The sequence below is a fragment of the Erpetoichthys calabaricus genome, chromosome 13 (assembly GCF_900747795.2).
Source record: "Erpetoichthys calabaricus chromosome 13, fErpCal1.3, whole genome shotgun sequence".
Classification (NCBI taxonomy): domain Eukaryota; kingdom Metazoa; phylum Chordata; class Cladistia; order Polypteriformes; family Polypteridae; genus Erpetoichthys; species Erpetoichthys calabaricus.
In genome coordinates this window covers 65,620,184-65,640,229 of record NC_041406.2, presented here as the reverse complement: position 1 = coordinate 65,640,229, position 20,046 = coordinate 65,620,184, and the positions used below count along the sequence as shown (strand labels likewise).

Here is a 20,046-nt window from a genome sequence, read left to right as displayed (position 1 = left end):
TAATTTTGGGTAAATGTAATTTGAAACCAGCAAATTTATAAAGTAGAAAATCAAGAAAACCCTAAAAGAGGTTGTGCACTATTACTATTGAAAGAACTAAAGAATACAATTGTTAGGGAAAGTGTCTGATTAGTTCAAATACAGAAAATGAAATGGTCTGAAGTACTCATTTTTGGCATGTTCTTTGCTTTTTATTTCAGTGCCTGCATCGAAACCAGTTATTCAAATTATACCGATGTCTGAAATAGTCGAGGACCTACATAATGTAACATTACGCTGCTTTGTTGAGTTTGGGACAAACATAGAGTATCAGTGGCTACATGATGGGAGACTTCTTCAAGGAAATCATCGCCACAACTTTTATGAAAATAGTAGTGTGCTTTATATATCTCCTGTTAAAAAAGAAGACATTGGTGACTACATTTGTATGGTGAGGAACTCGATTAGCAAAAACCAAAGTGATCCAACGGCAGTTAATGTTTTCTGTGAGTATATAAAATACTTTACAATTGTCACTATCTACTTCTTTAGTACTGAATAGTAAAAATTTGTCTGTATATAAATTTAATGATTTTATACTTTATTGAACATGTTTTTTATTTTAAATATATTGCATTTGAAAACATATAGACACCATCTTATTGTCATCTTGAACTTTTAATAACTTGGTATAGAGTAAGAATTGTTATAATAGCATGATATTAAGATACTATACGCCATACGTGTTCCAGAAATCCTCACCAACTTGGTTACCTCACAAACCTTTCAGAAATCCTAAAGGTGCTAGAAAAGACTGATCCCTGTCACCCCTACTTTTTAACCTATCATTTGAGTCCCTTTCCATTGTTTTTTACAATCTTGATTACTCCTTTTGCTTATTAAGGCTCCTATCATAAAATGTCTCTATATGTACATGACACCTTCCTCTTTTTTAACAGTTCCATCTCCCTCTATCAGGTGTAAGATGTTTTCTATGCCCTCATCACTACTTTAAGTCTTGTTCTCTCACCATCTAATAGAGAGCCATCTTTAACAACATTCCATCATTGTTTAAAAACCTAAACTATCAACATATGCATTTAAAACGTGTGCACCATCTATACCTTACTTTTTATGTACTTTAACCAATACATTTGGTTACTGAACCCAGCTGTCACTATTATGACTATTGAGGTAATTTGAGCAAATAAGTACCTCAAATGAGCTAGTTGCACGCAGATTATATTAGGCAAGCTTTCCATGAATTGTTATCTGTGAACTGCCTGAGCTCTACACCAAAAATAACTTGAGAAAACCAATCAATAATAAAATTAACAAGGACCTAATTTACTAATCAGCAATCAAACTCGAGTTCCATGTTTAAAGAGACTTTCCCTAAGTAACCTAAAGCACACAAGAGATTTGTTGATTGTTTTGATATTCCTTCCAAAGTCTGGATGCAAGAGAACAAGCACTGTTGTCTTTTAAAGTGTCAGCATCGTGCCATCACACTCATGACTAGAAACAGAACCCATTTTCACAAACAACATGGTGATGATTTTGCCAAAACATAATCACAAAATGGCAAGACAATGACATCACTGTCATAATGATAAACATTATTAACTATGATAAACATTTATAACAATAACAGAAACAAATTAAAAAAGTGTCAAAACAGACTGATATCCTTTGCTTAAGCAACTGTTATCATTGTTCCTTAAATACCTCTGACATTTTACTTTAGATGCCTTGGGATGTTTCTCCAGTTTTTACTTTCTTATCTGCTCTCCCCCAACATTTTGTCTTTGAGTGTTGTCATTTATATTACACTCGCATATATTCCTGTTTCACAGCGTCTTTGCTCTTTTTGTCACTTTTGTCTGTCAGAGACTATTCTCTCTGAATAAGATTGCTACTAATTTAGTGCTGGCCTCATATTTGTAATCCTTAGCAGCTGTCATCGTAGTCACAGTAGTATTGACATTTGTACAGAAACAGGGAAATTCTTACTTACGTCTTGGTGAGACGCACATCACCAACATACTTCCTTAGTTTCTCACTCTCTCTCTATATCTCTCTCTCGCTCTTTATCATCTTTAATTTCTTCTTTGCTTAATTTAGCTTTTCTTGAACTTTCTGAGGCACAGATCCCAAGATACTGAGGCAGTATAGACAAGTAGCAGCCTGCTGTGTAACTAATTGTGAGCTTGCTGGCTTGCTGTCAGCAATTTCAATCTCAGTCTCTAATCTTTTTTGTAGTCTCTGATCTTTTTGTCTCTTTTTCTTCATCTTTTCTGTTCTACTTCCCTCTTGGATTTTCACAGGCTTCAGTGACTCTGCATCTTCTGGAGACCCTTTTTACAGGGCTAAGGTAGGGAAGAGTAGGGTGTTTGAAGTGGTCATGGACACACGGTTTGACATATTCTTTTTCACTTATTTTTATTGAAATTTTGGTAAATGCTGGGTTTTACTGTTCCTATTCTTATTTCTAGTTTGATTTCAATTAACAAAAAACAAAACATATGCGAACTACGGAGAATATAAAACTTTAGCAGGGTTCACCATGTTTAAGAACATTTTGTAGAGTCACAACAAATCTCTGACCCTTCTGAAGGCTTATTTACAAAACAATAACAGTTTTTGTTTTCACACCAAAGCACAGATGTAATATTTTCAACAATTCTTTTTTCTAATAATGTTATTGCGTTTTTCTGCTGTTTATTAAATGTAGTTTAATTGTTATGACAGGTAAATTGTTTATGATATTTTGTTAAGTGTTTGAAAAGGATGTTACATTACACTTTAGCACCTTTTAGAACATTGTGCATTCAGAGACTTGAAATTAAATGTGAAAATGGGAACTGCCTAGAGTTAAAAATGCTTTGAGTATAGAATTGTTTTTTATGTATGAGTCAAACAAACATTGTTGTCTTGACATACAAAGCAAAAAGAAAGTCAAACAAGTTTTTGTATTTGCATGAAAACTCGATTTGCATGTTAACACCCTGGTTATTTTGGAGAGTTTTCTTGATGAGTGCATATTTACTCTGTTTATTTTTACACTTTCATGATAAGCAGATAATAGCGTTGGACACTGTATAACAAAAATAGATAGATAGATAGATAGATAGATAGATAGATAGATAGATAGATAGATAGATAGATAGATAGATAGATAGATAGATAGATAGATAGATAGATAGATAGATAGATAGATAGATAGACTGTTGATGTTGCCCTTTTGTGATATTTTTATTTTTGTACTTATTAGATAAATGCCTAAATTTTATGGAAGTTAAAGACATTGTAGGCTGCTGATATGCTGTATATCTAAACTCTATCAAAGTTATTTTGCAGTGTGCTATTTTCCGTTTGATCTAACTGCAAGTTCAAAGTTCAAACTTGAAAAACCGTAACAAAAAATAAGAACGTTCATGTCACTAGTGATGATGAATGTCTAAAGCACTATACACACCACAGACTACACAGTTTATCAAATGATGTACTTGCTCAACCTTCAGGGACAATCACATGCAACAAGGAGGATTTTGAAATTCTAACAGCTGGAGGTAAAGTATGACTAGCACATGATACACATTAGCTAACTTTCAATGCTAAAATGCTGGAGCCATAGTAAATTTTGTTGTAAGCCCTAACTTTCAGTCTTAGATAGATAGATAGATAGATAGATAGATAGATAGATAGATAGATAGATAGATAGATAGATAGATAGATAGATAGATAGATAGATAGATAGATAGATAGATAGATAGATAGATAGATAGATAGATAGATAGATAGATAGACGGTTGATGTTTCCCTTTTGTGATATTTTTATTTTTGTATTTATTAGGTAAATGCCTACATTTTTATGGAAGTTAAGGACATTGTAGGCTGTTGATATGCTGTATATCTAAAGTTTATCAATGTTGTTTAGCAGTGTGCTATTTTCCATTTGATCTAACTGCATTTTTAACAAAACAATGAGAATGTTCTTGCCACTAGTGATGATGAATGTCTAAAGCACTATGCAAACAAAATAAAATGTAATTCCTTCAAGAATAATAAATAACTTGTAATGAGTTATCCAATAAAAACATAAAACAAAAACCACTCATTCGAATACAGCATGACAACTGCCATTCAATTAGCCTTTCTAAAAAATTATCATGTTACAGTGTACGTTATAAATATCACAATTCCCCCCATGAACACTCTTAGGATATTGAATTTTATAAATTATTTACAATTGTCTTTTTGAAAATGTTTGCTTCATTTACTTCAATGCCACTTCTGCTTGCGGTAACTATTTCACATGAATATCTGTTAACAACTTCTTTTATTCCATTCCCTAAACTAAAAACTATGAGGTTTTATTTAAAATAGCCTGGTAAGATTCAGCTCTTTCAGTCTTTCCCCATAAATGACAGTCCTGGACTTAATCTAGTGTAGAAGACTGGCCCGGACACCGACAGACACGAACTGAGAATGTTCAAAATAACACACATTTATTTCTATAACTGTACTGCACACAACACAGTGCTCCAATACACACAGTACTCAGTCATTCTTTTCCTTTCGCTGCCTCTACTTCTTTCTTCCTAAGCTTCGTTCTCTTCCTCCTGACTCTGGCTCCTGAATGGAGTGACGTGGTCTCCTTTATAGTGCACCCAGAAGTGCTCCAGGTGTCTCTTGACTAACATCCGGCAGTACTTCCAGGTGTGGCAGAAGTGCTGCATAGGAACCCTGCTCCTCTTCTGGCAGCGCTTCTGGGTGTGGCGGAAGTGCTGCATGCCCAGACTCTGGAGCTGTCCAGGTGCCCCCTGGTGGTGGCCACGGACCCCCACTGGGTTGAGCTTCTAAGCTCCAATTGCATGGCCCTGATGTAAACCAAGGGGACTGCCCTCTCATGTCCTGGGGGAGGTACTCTTGGTAATCTTCTCTTGAAAAGGGCATCCCGTCCCGGCAGGATCTCCGGCCGTCCATCACACTAGTTAGAATGAATTCACCAGATGTCTGTATAAAGCATAAAAGCTCACGTCGCTGCACATCCTACTTTTGTTCTCCAAAGGTACAATGAGCATCATGGGGTAACAAAACACAAGAAGGAACTGCAGATACGAAGGTTCATGTATAGAGAGGGGGGGCCTTGGGGTATCAGTGATGATAAAGGGCAACTATCAGTAGCCACTGAAAGCACTTATTGCTGTGGCTCCCTTGGAAGTACAGTAAGTCTTATGAGGATACTTATATGAGAAAGAGAGGCCTCAGGGCACTGGTACTCCTCCAGCCTACCCAGAAACACTATCTGACTTCTTTTAATAGGACAGGTAACCAGTAAAAATCTTGAAGACTTAGCCCTTTGAAAATAGAGGAGAGCTTAGGTATGCCTTGATCTCTTGAGTCTGTGGTTGACCCTGTAGCTTGGTGGCCCTAATAGGTTTTATATGAAAAGCTGCCCCTTAACAAAACTCATTATGTCTAGATTTGAGAAGAAACAGGTCAGTGTTGTGAAAGAGACACAACAAATTTGAAAAGAGTGTTCTTTTATGGTATTTAAGAGGCTTGTAAGGTGATGAGCCACACTACCTTGTTCGAACCTCAAAGGCCAATTGGAACAGCAAGCATCTGTCATTGCTTGTTCAGTCTCATATTTTATATGCATTTTTTAGAGAGAGAATCAGTCATTTAATTGAAAAGCACATCTTTACCTAAAGATCATCTAAAAGTTTTTAAAGTTAAGTTTGTTGAGTTTGCAGATGAAGTCAAGCTAGGTGGATTGGCAGATAATCTAGAATCCATTGAATAATTACAGCGGGACTTGGACAGCATACGGGCTTGGGTGGATTTGTGGCAGGTGAAATTTAATGTCAGTAAATGTAAAGTACTACATATAAGATGTAAAAATGTGAGGTTTGAATACACAATGGGAGGTCTGGAAATCGAAAATACACCTTATGAGAAGGATTTAGGAGTCGTAGTGTACTCTATGCTATCAACTTCCAGATAGTGTTCAGAAGCCGTTAAGAAGGCTAACAGAATGTTAGGTTATATAGCACGATGTGTGGAGTACAAGTCCAAGGAGGTTATGCTCAAGCTTTACAATGCACTGGTGAGGCCTCATCTTGAGTACTGTGTGCAGTTTTGGACTCCAGACTAAAAAAAGGACATAGTAGCACAACAAAAGGTCCAGAGAAGAGTGACTAGGCTGATTCCAGGGCTACAGGGGTTGAATTATGAGGAAAGATTAAAAGAGCTGAGCATATACAGTTTAAGCAAAAGAAGATTATGAGGGGATATGTCTGAAGTGTTTAAAATTATGAAGGGAATTAATACAGTGGATAGAGACTGTTATTTAAAATGAGTTCATCAAGAACACGGGGACACAGTTGGAAACTTGTAAAGGGTACATGTTATACAAACATTAGGACATTTTTCTTCACACAGAATACCATAAACATTTGGAATAAGCTACCAAGTAGTGCGGTAGACAGTAGGACTTTAGGGACTTTCAATTTTCAGCTTGATGTTATATTGGAAGAATTAAGTGGATAGGATTGGTGAGCTTTGTTGGGCTGAATGGCCTGTTCTCATCTAGATTGTTCTAATGTTCTAAAAATGTCCAGGATATGAAGAAAATCATGATCCAAAATCTTTTTTTTTAATTATACTTCAGAATTTCATGCCAAAAACAGACTACAAAAGAAAACAAAATATGCTGCCTTATAGATGCATATGCTGGCTGCAAGTTTTAGCAGTGAGACTAAATAAATTGTTTAAAATATTAAATGTGGAAAAAGCTTTACACACTTCCTAATATTACTGTGGAAATCTATTCTGTATGGCTGCAGAAAACAAATAAATAAAATGAAAATGATTTCTAACTTTAAATACAGTAACTGTGGTCAATCATGGATGTGTTAGCATGCAGCAGAATTATATGGTGTGCTTCAGACTATGTGCTGTTTGCTGTTTATGGATTGCACACTGCAGCCTTTGCACGTGCCATCACTTTTGCGATGCCTTTTGGCACAAGACTGTACATTACGCATGTTGTTACTGTTTGTTTACTTCTACAAAAAGAAGTAACTTGTCAAGTCATGTCATTTTCTAACCAGCCTAATCCAGACCGGGGTCATGCCAGGTATTGGAGCCTGTCCCAACTAGCATACGGTGCAAGGCAGGAACAAACTTGACAGGGACAGGGGACAGGGGTTCTCAGTCCATCACAGGATGAGCACACACACATATACACACACATGCACACACCCCAAACACACACTAAGGACAATTTAGTGTCACCAATTCACCTAACATGCATGTCTGTAGAGGAATCAGAGCACCCAGTGAAACCCACACATACATGGGGAGAACATGCAAACTGCACACAGGGAGGAACCAGGATGTGAACCCTGATCTCACTGTGTCACCCCAAAAGAGTAACATGAGAGGATGATAATCACGAATTACAGAATGAAACATTGAACCTTACCCAATGAAATCATGAGATGGTTACTAAAAATGTAAAATTAATACCACATATAGTAAGTGTTAATCTACATTATATATTTAGGTCATTACTGTTACATGTGCAGAGTACAGTGAAATTTGAACTTGTCTGTGCTAATCAATATGCAACATTGCACTACTCTCCAGCACAATAATTATTGAGCATGTCTATTTAACCTTAAAACATCTGTGTTCTTTACCTGAGACATCTCAAAAAAAAGTTTTTAACACTGCCATTATGAGACATTAAACTTATATTCAAGGTAAAAATTATAAAACAATAAAAACCTACTGTTATTATCATTAAACTACACTATTAAAGATCAATAAACATCAACTAATCTATCTATCTATCTATCTATCTATCTATCTATCTATCTATCTATCTATCTATCTATCTATCTATCTATCTAATGTGAACAATGGACTAAAAAAAGTATAGAAAGGCAGCAGCTAGAATTATAAGAACAAAAATAAAATTCTTTTGCTTTTTCATAGTCTTAATCTTTGAACATTACAACATTATCCAGGGCCCTGTTTTAATGCCTGCAAATGTTATTATTTCTGTTGATTGTACAAAAAAATTATAGTTTAGTACCCTATAGCTAGACCTCACCTGCACAACACTAAATTAGAACCCATTCAACATTAAAGCCTATATCTGTGCCTCACTCTTTTAGCACAATGTTTTTAGTATAATTTATTTCAGTAGCTCAAAATATCTTCATATTTGTTGTTATTTAAAGCTGGAAATGCACTAAACATTAATAAGTGAAGTGACTAACCTCTAGACATCATGTTCCTATTTCCTGATGATGGCTGGTAAAATGTGGCAATCATGAGCTATGAGATGTTTTGGAGTTTCCACTTTGGATGTCTCACCTTTCCACTCTATGGCATAGCAATGGATTGTGCAGATTGTGCAAAGCACAAGGGCCTACGAGCTTGGAGGGAACCACTCGGGGCTGTATAGATTTAAAATAAAAATTGAATAACTTAAATCACTTGCACAGTTCATTGCGTTAATACTTCACAGTTTCAATGACAAGTTTGCACCATCACCAGTCAAGTCCAGTCCAATTCGTGATGATATTACGTATTCGGCAGGCCTACAGTTTACACAAATTTAGACTTTGAGAGTTTGGAGTCTAATCAGAGGCACAACATGTCCTAGTCTGCCTTACAGAGCATATTCCCAAATTTGGTGACCTTTGGTGTGCCCTAGCGGATGTGAACAGAAGAAGTTTTGAAGGAAGTCACATGAATAATGTAAATATATATTATTATTGTAAATAATTGTTACATTTGTACTTTGATTTGATGTCAACAGTTTTCGAAGTTCGAATTTGTAAACAATAAATCATAGCAATTCTGTTGTTAAGTTATGGTCCCTGTTAGTCAGCAAACGCTGAACATTTGAACAATTTGATGCTTTTTTATGCTCTCGTCATACGATGCCATGTCAGCCAGTAGCAGTGCATCCGGCAAACATTATAATAGTGGTGCTCTTAAATGTAAGGCACGCCTGCAACAGGAAAAATGCTAAGCTTACCAAGATTTCTAACTTTCTCCAAACTGAGCAAGGACTAGCGGTAGTAGCTAAGAATGCTGATGCTGGTAAATTGTTGCAGCGGCCACAAGCAGGTTATGCAGACAGTGCATTGAGTGAAATGGTTGCAACTACCGAGTCCAGAAGTAGCGATACAAGTGTTTCAGATCAGGTGCTATCTGCTAAAACCGTTAAAAATGGAGAAACTACTAAAGATAAACAAGCAATATACAGTATATGACAAAGCAATTTCCTACCAAAACGGCAAATTTCTTGGAACCATTGACACCTCAATTTATGATGTCCATTTTCTCAGAACTTGTGTAAAACAGGTCAATTGTGTAGTAGTATCCTGTCAGCCGGTGTTGTCGATTTAACATTCATTACAAATTGAAATGGCTTCATTTTACAGCACAGAACAGTTTCTACTTTCTAGCTTACGTTACATTTTAATCATCTTCTGTCACAAAGTTGTCTTGGAAAAATAAGTGGATCCACATCTTAAATATATTTATGTACTACTATTACTAACCACACCTCCCACATTCTATTTCCTTAATTTATTTTATTTTTGCTAACTTACAGCTGTTGTAATAAAGCGATTAAAAAAGTTATTGCAAATTCCGTTTAGAGAGACAGTTTGTTTGTCACCAGCGTGTGATCAGATAGTGACATGGCCGTGGACACCACAGCCCAGCCGGCCTTAGGGTAGTTGTGAATAAATTACTAACAGTTATGCTAGACAGGAGCGGCCCACCTCAGGGCGCTGCACAGGGGCCTTCATCAAGCTAGCTATGCCACTGTTTCCACTTAATTGTGTTCATGTGAATTTTTGGTCATCGTTGTGGGAGAAGCACAAGTCACAGCTGATTTCCTGCTTGGTCCACATGAAAAACTAGTTCTCTCTTTTTTTTTCTTTAAAAGTAAAACGCAAACTAAATTCACTCATTGTGTATTGCAATGCTCCAGATACAATTCAACCATTTACTAGGTTTACTATAATAATAATAATAATTCATTACATTTATATAGCGCTTTGAGTACTATATTCTTAACATTTTACTAGTGGGTATTGTTACCTAAAAGACTGACATTTGATTCACCAGTAATCGGATTAATTGCTGATCGCTCATGTTTTGTATTTCTCTGACAGTAAAAGCCAGTGTCTGCACAAGTTAAAACAGTGGCACAAATGAAACACAGAATCCTAAACAACTCACTGATTTACAAGGTTTTTATTTCCTTCATAATTATAAATGTGTGCCAGATAGATGTTGAGATGCTGATCACAGAAATAACTTTAAAATATTCCCATCATGCAAGGTTTTTGAGAAACAGCTAATTTTGTAATAAAAATTATGAAATTTTCAAATCTGGGTGTTTCACATAGTCATGGGTGCTCAGGTTTAGCTGCCTGGCAGTAGTTCATGATCTGCTTAGGTCAAAATCTTTATATTTTACAGTCATAACTAATGAAATTTATACTAGAGACTCACTTAGCTAAAATACTGCAAGAAAATCTCAATTTCTCAAGCAAAGCTCAACAATCTTGTCAGAGATCTGGATTTATCGAAGAATCAAGCAGAACATCTTGGATTAAGAATGGAACCTTTTGTCACCAGGTACAAAAAAACAGTATTTTGCCACTGACAGTCTGAATTTTTGTAGTTACATCAAAGGAATGCTTTCTGCTCTCAGATGAGAACATGATCCAACAGAACTGAGTCATCATTGTTAACTTTGAAGGCTGTTTTGCTGTACAATGGTAATATCAACCCTTCCAAACCTGTCAGACATGCCGTTTAAATGAAGGAAATGTATGCAAACTTGCAACTGCTGCTGAAACAGATTCAGTACTCGAGGTACAACTGGAATATATGCGGCGATCTGAAAGTGGTTGCAGTTTTACTCAGTTTGCAGCTTGGATGCTGTTGTTTTCTTTGTGAGTGGGACACCTGAGCAAGAGATTTAGATTATGTGATAATGACTTGGCACTTCACGAAAACTGTCTCCAGGGCAGACGAATGTTGCACATGACACACTGGTCGATCCAAAGAACATATTTCTATTTGCACATCAGCTTGGGTTAATGAAAAACTTTGTTAAGACAACAAGTAAGTAAAGTAAAGCCTTGGCACACTTGCAACAGATGTTTCCAAGAATGAGTGATGCCAAGATAAAAGAAGGTGTTTTCATTGGCCCACAGATCTCAGAGGTGATGAAGGATGGTCACTTTGATGGCCTTCTGCAGGGTGCCAAACGTGTTGCATAGACTGCCTTCAAGAATGTTGTTTCTATTTTTCTGGGTGAGTACAAGGCACCAAACTACGTCAAACAGGTTGAAAATCTGCTCCAGGCATACAAGTCGATAAAGTGCAACATGTCACTGAAGATACATTTTCTTCATTACCAGTTGGACTTCTTCCCAACCAACCTTGGTGCTGTCAGTGAAGAAAATGGAGAAAGGATTCAGCAAGATATTGCAATCTCTCCTCTCTGACTTTGTCTCCCACCCATCCAACTTGAGCTGACCCTCTAATGTACTCATGTCTAATCCTGTCCATCCTCGTCACACCTAATGCAAATCTTAGCATCTTTAACTCTGCTACCTCCAGCTCAGTCTCCTGCTTTCTGGTCAGTGCCACTGTCTCCAACCCATATAACATAGCTGATCTCACTACCGTCCTGTAGACCTTCCCTTTCACTTGCTGATACCCATCTGTCACAAATTACTCCTGACACTCTTCTCCACCCATTCCCCCCTTCCTGTACTCTTTTTCACCGCTCTTCTACAATCCCCATTACTCTGTACTGTTGATCCCAAGTATTTAAACTCATCCACCTTCGCCAACTCTACTCCTTGCATCCTCACCATTCCACTGATCTCCCTCTCATTTACACACATGTATTCTGTCTTGTTCCTACTGACCTTCATTCCTCTCCTCTACAGAGCAATGACAATTAGGACAATGACTAAACACAAAAATCTGTGCCAAAACATTTGTAGTTTTCTCTCATTTTGCTTACATTGCAATATCATAGCATAGGCCTATGCAACTGGAGATATTACAATGTTAAATGCGCAATTGCAGTTTTCTTGAAAACCCTGCATGATACAGAATTTACAAATACATATTTATGCTCAGTGTGTAAAACTCTATTGGTTTCACCAAAAATTGTACAGGCATCAAATAAAGGCATCAGAGCTCTTGCGATCTTCAGTCTCTATGAAAAGCAAACCCTAGTTAGAGACCAAACTTCAGTCTTGTCAAGTGACCCATGGTTATGGTTTCCTGGTAGCTTTGATGGTCATGTCATGGATCTGCACTGCTTGATAGATTTGACATGTTTTTGATATCCATACAATAGTGCAAAATAAAAGAGCTTAGAGTAGGGTGGCATGGTGGTTTGTGCTACTGTCTCTAAGCTTCACTGTTGTCTGTTTGGTCCCTGCTTGTGTAAGGTTTCAGAAAAACAGAGGGATTAGTTTTGTTTAGGAGTTGTGGATTAGGAATGAACATTGGTGTCTATTTGAGAGTTTAAGTGTCATCCCATCTAAGTGTAGTTGCTGTTGGAGCAGGCTGTAGCTTCCCAGTTCCCATAATCCTCTATTAGCACAAGAAGCTCCAGAAAAGGAGCAGATGGGCATTTAAGGTTTGTCTTTACAACTCACATTCCAGAGATGTGCAGTGGGCTGGGTTTGCTTCTCATTACGCTCCCAATGTTACCTGGATAGGCCTCAACCTTGAAACAGAGACAGAACCTCTCTTAACATCATTGAACCATTAGGAAGTAACCCTGGATGGGAAGCTAATCTATCACAAGACACCCTCAGAAACACAAAAACTCTCACACACAATGGGATAAATTTGAGTTATTAGTTATTGTAGTGTGACCAGGATGAGCACCAAACACAGGCTTGGGGACCTCCTATAGTACTGCCATGCTATGTAACTAAGAAAAAAGCAATTTTAATTTTATTATGGCTCATGTCTATATTGGAGAAGTCTTATAAACAATAGTGGCCCCCATATAAAAATGGGACTAGATGCAGAAGAAGATGAAGTCTGGATTTCTATGCATCAGTTTTTAATGTATCAGTTTTTTCCAATAAATGGTCACAGAACACTGAAAAGTGTCCTGTCATCAAAAACCAAGCCTGAATGGGACACCAGCCCATCACAGAACACTTTAGCATTCTGGCATGCTGGGAAAAACAGCTGTTATCAATTAATGTAATAAGCAAAGGTTGAAGGGAACAAAAGTGCATATAGGAAAATGGGCAAATACCATAAGAGCCTAGGCTGGAAATTATTGCCAGGACCCTACACCACCATACTGTCTAACTAAAAAAAAAATAATTCAAGCACTTATTTTTTGTTTTGTATTTTGTCTCAAATGTTTTAACATTATTTTGTTTACAAGACATTTATAGATGAGACTGATCAACACTGTAACCCTTAGTTTGGTAGCTTAGACTGTTATAAGCTTGCTCTCAGTGTGCAACCTGCTACCAACTCATAATCATGACCGAGCATCTATTACTTTTCACCAAAGAAGAGTAAAGAAGTGTTATGTGTTTTTAACAGAAGGTATGTGGGACATTCAAAAAGTTTTCACACTTTTATATTTTCATTGGAAATGGTGAAGGCGGGAGGAGTAGTAATTGGGCATTAAAAAGCTGATACGACGCTGGAAAAATTCCATTGCAAAGGAAGGTGACTATGTAGAAAACTGATGTAATTTGTTTTTGAAATTCTTAATAAATAGAGTTTAAAAAAAAGTTCAGAAACTTTTTGAATGTCCTTTGTATAATCAGAGTTCACAAGGCTTGTGGAGAAATTTGGTTTGTGGTTCAGGGAGAACCTTCTGTATCTCAGCATCAGCAAGACTTGGTGGTGAACTTTCAGCACCTCAAGAAGCCTCTGAGACCAGTCACCATTCATGGGGAGGATGTGGAAGTGGTGCAGAGCTACAAGTGCCAGAGGGTTGACCTAAACAGCAAACTGGACTTGTCTGAAAATACATTGTTGATGTAAAAGAAGGGTCAGAGCAGACTATACTTCCTATGAGAGACTCAGATCTTTGTATATGCACAGCAAGCTGCTGGAGATGTTTTAGCAGTCCACAAGTGCCAGTTTATTGTTCTACACTGAGGCCTCCTGGGGATACAACTTAAGCTCAAAAGACGCACAACGTCTGGACTAACATATCAAGACAGCCTGCTCTGCCACAGGGCAAACACTGGATGCACTGGAAGCTGTTGTAGAAAAGAGGATGATGGATAAACTGTATGCCAACATTAAAAATCCACTCCATTCCCTCCAGAAGTGCCTCTGGGGATCTTTCCTGCCTGCTGCTATCTGACAATTTAGTCACTCATTCTGATGTCGCAGGCTAAGTATTTATACTCTTTATTTTGCTATTTCTGTACAAACATATATTGATTTATTTATCTATTGACTGATTGCATTATTTTTCCTGTCAGCCCATATCTTTGTTTTTATATTTCTGCTGCTACAGTATATGCATCTAAATTTCCCTTTGGAACTAGCACAGTTAATCTAATCTAATCTAATCTAATCTAATCTAATCTAATCTAATCTAATCTAATCTAATCTAAACAAGCTTAAACCTGGTCTAATGATACAAGAGTGATAAATATGTAGGTTTAGCAATGCCAAATAGGGAATGTTCGAAGTCCACTAATTAACATACACCGATACTGAAGATCGTTTTTTCTGTGTTAACTTTTGACCATCTTCGATGTATTTTTGATTTTTTCCTGAACTCTTTAAAACTGGGAAAACTCTTATTTAATTATATTCTGATTACATTTATGGTGTGTCACATATTGGAATGACCAACTGTTTAATTGTAGTTGAACACAATAAAAAGTAAGATGATAGAGTATCGTAAATGTTTTTGAAAACATTTTCACAACCATTTACAGTACATACACAGCATGAGAGCATGCTTTACTTTTACCATTATGAACAGACAGAGGTGTTCAAAAATGGTTGAGCAAATGTGACAGATGCAGATGACCACTGGGAAGGCCATCAGTACCAGACTACCCAGAGAAAATCTCCTGAAGAAATTACAAGAACGTGTCCCTATATTACTACAATCAACCACATTACTTGGTGGGTAATTGCAAGTATCAATGATTCCTTGTGTGAAGAAAAGCTATGTAATGTGTACACAAAATTGACCCTTAACCAGTTTCCATCTATGACCATTTGTTCTTTTTCAAGATCTCATTTCAAAGAAACTGTTGGGATCCACCGTATTGGTTCCTTTCATAATTTTGAAACCTTTTATTGTGATTTCTTAATGTCTGTTTGTTTAAACTGAAAAGATTCACCTTGTCAAAAAGACGAGACACACTCAAATAAAGGTTTGGGGCAGCCACCCGTATAATCTGGTATCCTGGCTGCAAAAGTCATTTTATGTAAATAAACAGCACTGGTGTGCATACAATTGAGTCCAAGACAAGACTGAGGAATTAGGACAAAGGGCAGGGTTTTAAAGGGAAAGACAGGAAGTGAGGTCATAAGGATCAGGGACGTGTTTGTTCTCCATTGGTTCGGGCCCGGACGTGATGTCAGAGGGGCTGAAGCCAGTAAGGACTCCTTCCATTGGCTCGGTCCCGGAAATGATGTCACGAGAGCCAGCTGGAATCTCCCGGGAATGGTCTGCAGGCAAGAAAGAAAAAGAGTCAGTGCACTCTGTCACTTCCCAGCATGTCTCAGAACTGCCGTCACTCAAGCCCTTTAGCTGCCTCCCATGCGCACGAGTGTGACAACCTCCTTCATTTTCTTCTCACGACATCTCATCTCTAAATTTTATCTAGTGTGTTATGCTATTTTTTTGTAAAACTGAGACCAAAACCACACACACTACTCCAAATATGGTGCCCCTGGTCCATTATATAGTATTAGAATAACCTCCCTTGATTTGTTCTGTATACCTTGCGCTATATGACCTAAAATTGTATCAGCCTTCAGCATCACTTTTGTTGACAGTCTGGATTTAGATGCTGTAGTGATGAGTTCATTGTGACTCCTGGCTCCAAGTCTACTTTTCAGTTGCACACCTCCTACTGTGCCTTTAAATCTATCATTATCATTTTTACTTTTCATGTATAATACTTTATATTACATTTCTTCTGCCATGGAAACTGTACAGTACATGGTGCTACTACTGTACCACCAAGTTGTCCAACTAAATTATATTTACGTTTCCATGTTATGTTTGAATCAGTTTTTACTTTCACCCATTCACATTTCAGGTTAAATATTACTTGCACTGATCATCATGTTCTCATTTATTTTCACTTCATAGCCTTTTGTATTCTATTCTGTTCACATTTCAGTTTATTTAACTGCATGAACCGAGAGTGATAAATATGTAGGTTTAGCGATGCCAAGTAGGGAATGTTTGAAGTCCACTAATTAACATGCACTGATACTGAAGATTGGTTTTGCTATGTTAACTATTGACCGTCTTCAATGTACTGTATTTTTGATTTTCTGCTGAAGTCTTTAAAACTGTGTAAACTATTATTTCATTATGTTCTGAGTACTTATGCTGTGTCACATATTGGAATGATTGACCAATTGATTAATTGTAGTTGAACATAATAAAAAGTAAGAAGAAAGAGCATTGTAAATGTTTTTGAAAATTAGCTGTTAATCTTAAGAGGTCTGCACACATTTAGTTTTATTCTTCATTACAGTAAAGCGAGAGAGAACAGACAATGTATTCATGAAGGCGTATCTTACTAAGAGGTACTCTTTCTCTGCAAAATACCATTTAAGTAAAATATTAATGAGCTTGGCCTCTTCACTTGTCCATTTCTTTTCTTACAATACATGCAGTTAAGTGGCTCTTGCTCGCCAGATGTCACCAGTTTTCAGATTGGTCTTTGATAGCAGATCACCCACAATGAAAAAATCCACCATCTGCTTGGAAACAAGTAAAGCGAGCGTGTGCTAGGCATAAACGAACAATAGTAACGTGGTAAATGTTATCAAACACTTTATCTTTTTGCTCCCGGCCTGACTCAAATATGAGCAACAGATGGTCTGATTGCTTTACAACCAAAAAAAAAAGTGTTTTTGTTTTTTTTTTCTGTATTTTGACAAGTATGTCCAAAGATAACAAATACGTGTTCTGTAATTAGGGAATCATGTCTTTTATTATTTAAAAAGGAATTGTGACGGTCATGTAGTCAGGAAGAGAAAATGAAACTTTAATGATTAAGCAGCTCCATAATATAATAGAATAAAATACTACAGTGGATTTAAATTTAATTGATACAATATGACTTAATAATTAAAGGTAGAACAGTTAACTACATATTGCTCACTCATTAAGGAAGGAAACTTCACCAACTTTTGTTGTTTAATATGAATCTTGAATGCTTTGCCTTTCAAACCAAAAAAGAAACAATCCTGTTTTATTATTATTATTATTAAAAATACAATTTATATAGTGCCTGTGGCCGGGTGCAGGAACAACAGACTGCCTGATCAAAATCTGGGGTGCCAATCAGGTCATCCCACTTAATATGAAAAAAAAATAAACAAAAGTAAAGCCCATCTTGGCATGGTTGCCCTGTATCTCAAGCCAAAATAACAAAAGAATCTTCTTCTCTTTGAGAGGTCAGTTTGTAAGAAGAGTTCACCTCAGCAGCTCGTCTTGGAGTCAAATGACACCTCCTTCCAGGATTCTTATGGACGGGCAGTTTCTCAGTGCTACGGGGAGAGAAGGACAATGTTAGTAATAGTGCCTCCTCTCATCCTGGAGAGTCTGACATGCCTGACAGAGCCTGTAAAAAGGCAAAGTAAAACCAAAATATTTAAGATAACACAAATATAACAAAGTAAAAATTATAGTTGACATTTACAGGTAAACTATAAAGCAGTAAGACTGCAAACAGAAAAATAACTGTAAAAATAACTGTTAGATCTTAATCAAGGTGTGATGATATTGGGTGAATAGATATGTTTTAAAACTGGACTTCAAAGAGGAAAGACTTGTGCAGTTGTGGAGAGATTTGAGGAAGAGTGTTCTGCAGTTTGAGAGTAGCCACATGAAATGACCCTACACCAACTATAGACACTAATGAGTAGGGCACAGAGAGAAGATGGGTGTCAGAAAAACTGAGGGAATGAGCTGGTGAATGAGGTAGAAGAATAACAGGAAGAAAGAAGTGACAATGCCCATAAATGCTTCGTATGTTAGTATGAGGAATTTACATTGAATATGAACGATAATAGGTAGGCAGCGTAACTTGAAAAGAATGGGAGCGATAACTTATGTTTAGATTTAAAAGTATGAGTGAATAGTGTCATGGAAAAAACTTTTCCCTATCTTCAAAGAAGGCAGTTATGGAGTCCAAATGAGAATGCAGAATAATTTATTTATAGTGTTATGCACAAATGTCTCAGTCCATGGAGTGAGCAACAATTAAACAATTCATCTCCTCTTTTTATATTTTTGTAATTCCATCACCTTATCTAATACATCTGATTCTTAATATGAAGAACTTTATCACCTCTTCTAATCACCTAATGCCGCCAGTAGTTTCTGACTCATGACGATTCTCCCATTATTCTGAACACTGCTTCGTTAAGAGAGGTGTTTAGCGGAATTTCCCATTAATCTGAGCACCAGTTTATAGGATGGGCTTTCCTATCAGTTTATCCTCACTTTCTGGAGTGGTGTTCGTTACTCATTTATCTTGTCCTAACCTTGGAAAATTACATTTGTAGCTCCTCTAAGACGAGGCAGAGACCTTTTGCTTTTTCAGGTTTAAGCTACATTTAGTTAACCTTTGAGTTACTGTACATTCTTTCCTTTTCATTGTGTTTAATAATTCATTATGTTATATCTTTATATATATATGCAATGTGGACAACATGGGGCGCATCAGCCACCCAAACACAAACAGATCCCAGGCACAAGTTCGGCAACACACAGGGGCTTTATTTCAGTAGGAAATGCTTGCTAAATCATTTAACCCAAATGCAGCACCAAGCACAGTTCAATAAGCACAATATACACAGTCAAAGCACCAATACAGCACTTCTCTTCTCTCTCTCTCTCTTTTTCTCTCTTTGTCTGCTTCCTCCTCCATGCCTCCTTGATAAAGCTTCATCCTCCACCTCCCAACTCTGGCTCCTGGAGTAGTAGCAGGTAACTCCTTTTAAGTGATCCCTAGAAGTGCATCCAGTATTATGAAGGCTTGGCCAATGAGCACTTCTGGGTAAGGATTCACCACCACAAAGTAGGGCTCCCCAATTCCAGCAGCACCCTCTCACCCAACAGGGCTGAGTCACAGAACTCCAATTCCCATTTATCTCTATGGGAAACCATGGCACTGCCACAATCCAGGGGGGCTGTCATTTAGTGCTCCGGGAGAGATAATGCCCTACGCACGTTCTCTCTCCAGTCCTTCCAATATGGAGGGGTCCTGGCCGGGTGAATTCCGTGAGATGGGAGATCATCTAGGAAAAAGCCTGGGTTACTGCTGGGAGATATGGTGAGGCCAACAAGGGGCACTTACCTTGTGGTCTGAATGTGGCTTCCAATGCCCCAGTGAAGTGATGGAGACACTATGCTATATAAATGGCACTGTTCTTCGGATGAAATGTTAAACCAAGATCCTGACTCTATGTAATCATAAAAGATCCCTGGGCATCTTTCATAAAGAGACGAAAATTGTGTACTGTAGAGCGGGGCATATCCCAATGCCCAGGCTAAATTTCCCTCCATGGCCTAGTCATTCTGGCTCCTAATCACCATCACCATCTAATTGGCTATCTCTCTGTCACCACTTTACCACCTAACAGCCAATAAGTAGTGAGCGTACTGGTGCAAAAGTCTTTGCCGTTAAATTATCCAGGTGGATGCTACACATTACAGGTGGATGACGTGGCCTCTCATGCACTATGTAAAGCATTCTGAGTAGTGTAACCCTTCAATGTAAGTTGGTT

At 37.4% G+C, this 20,046-nt stretch overlaps 1 protein-coding gene across 1 annotated transcript in view; it reads left to right on the top strand.

The window, feature by feature from the left end:
- Nucleotides 1-20,046, top strand: part of hepacam2 (HEPACAM family member 2) — an 89,258-nt gene that overhangs the window by 34,440 nt on the left and 34,772 nt on the right. Inside the window, exon 3 of the mRNA XM_028817094.2 lies at nucleotides 201-485. Coding sequence (XP_028672927.2) covers nucleotides 201-485 — 285 coding nt within the window. The remainder of the gene's footprint in view (nucleotides 1-200; nucleotides 486-20,046) is intronic.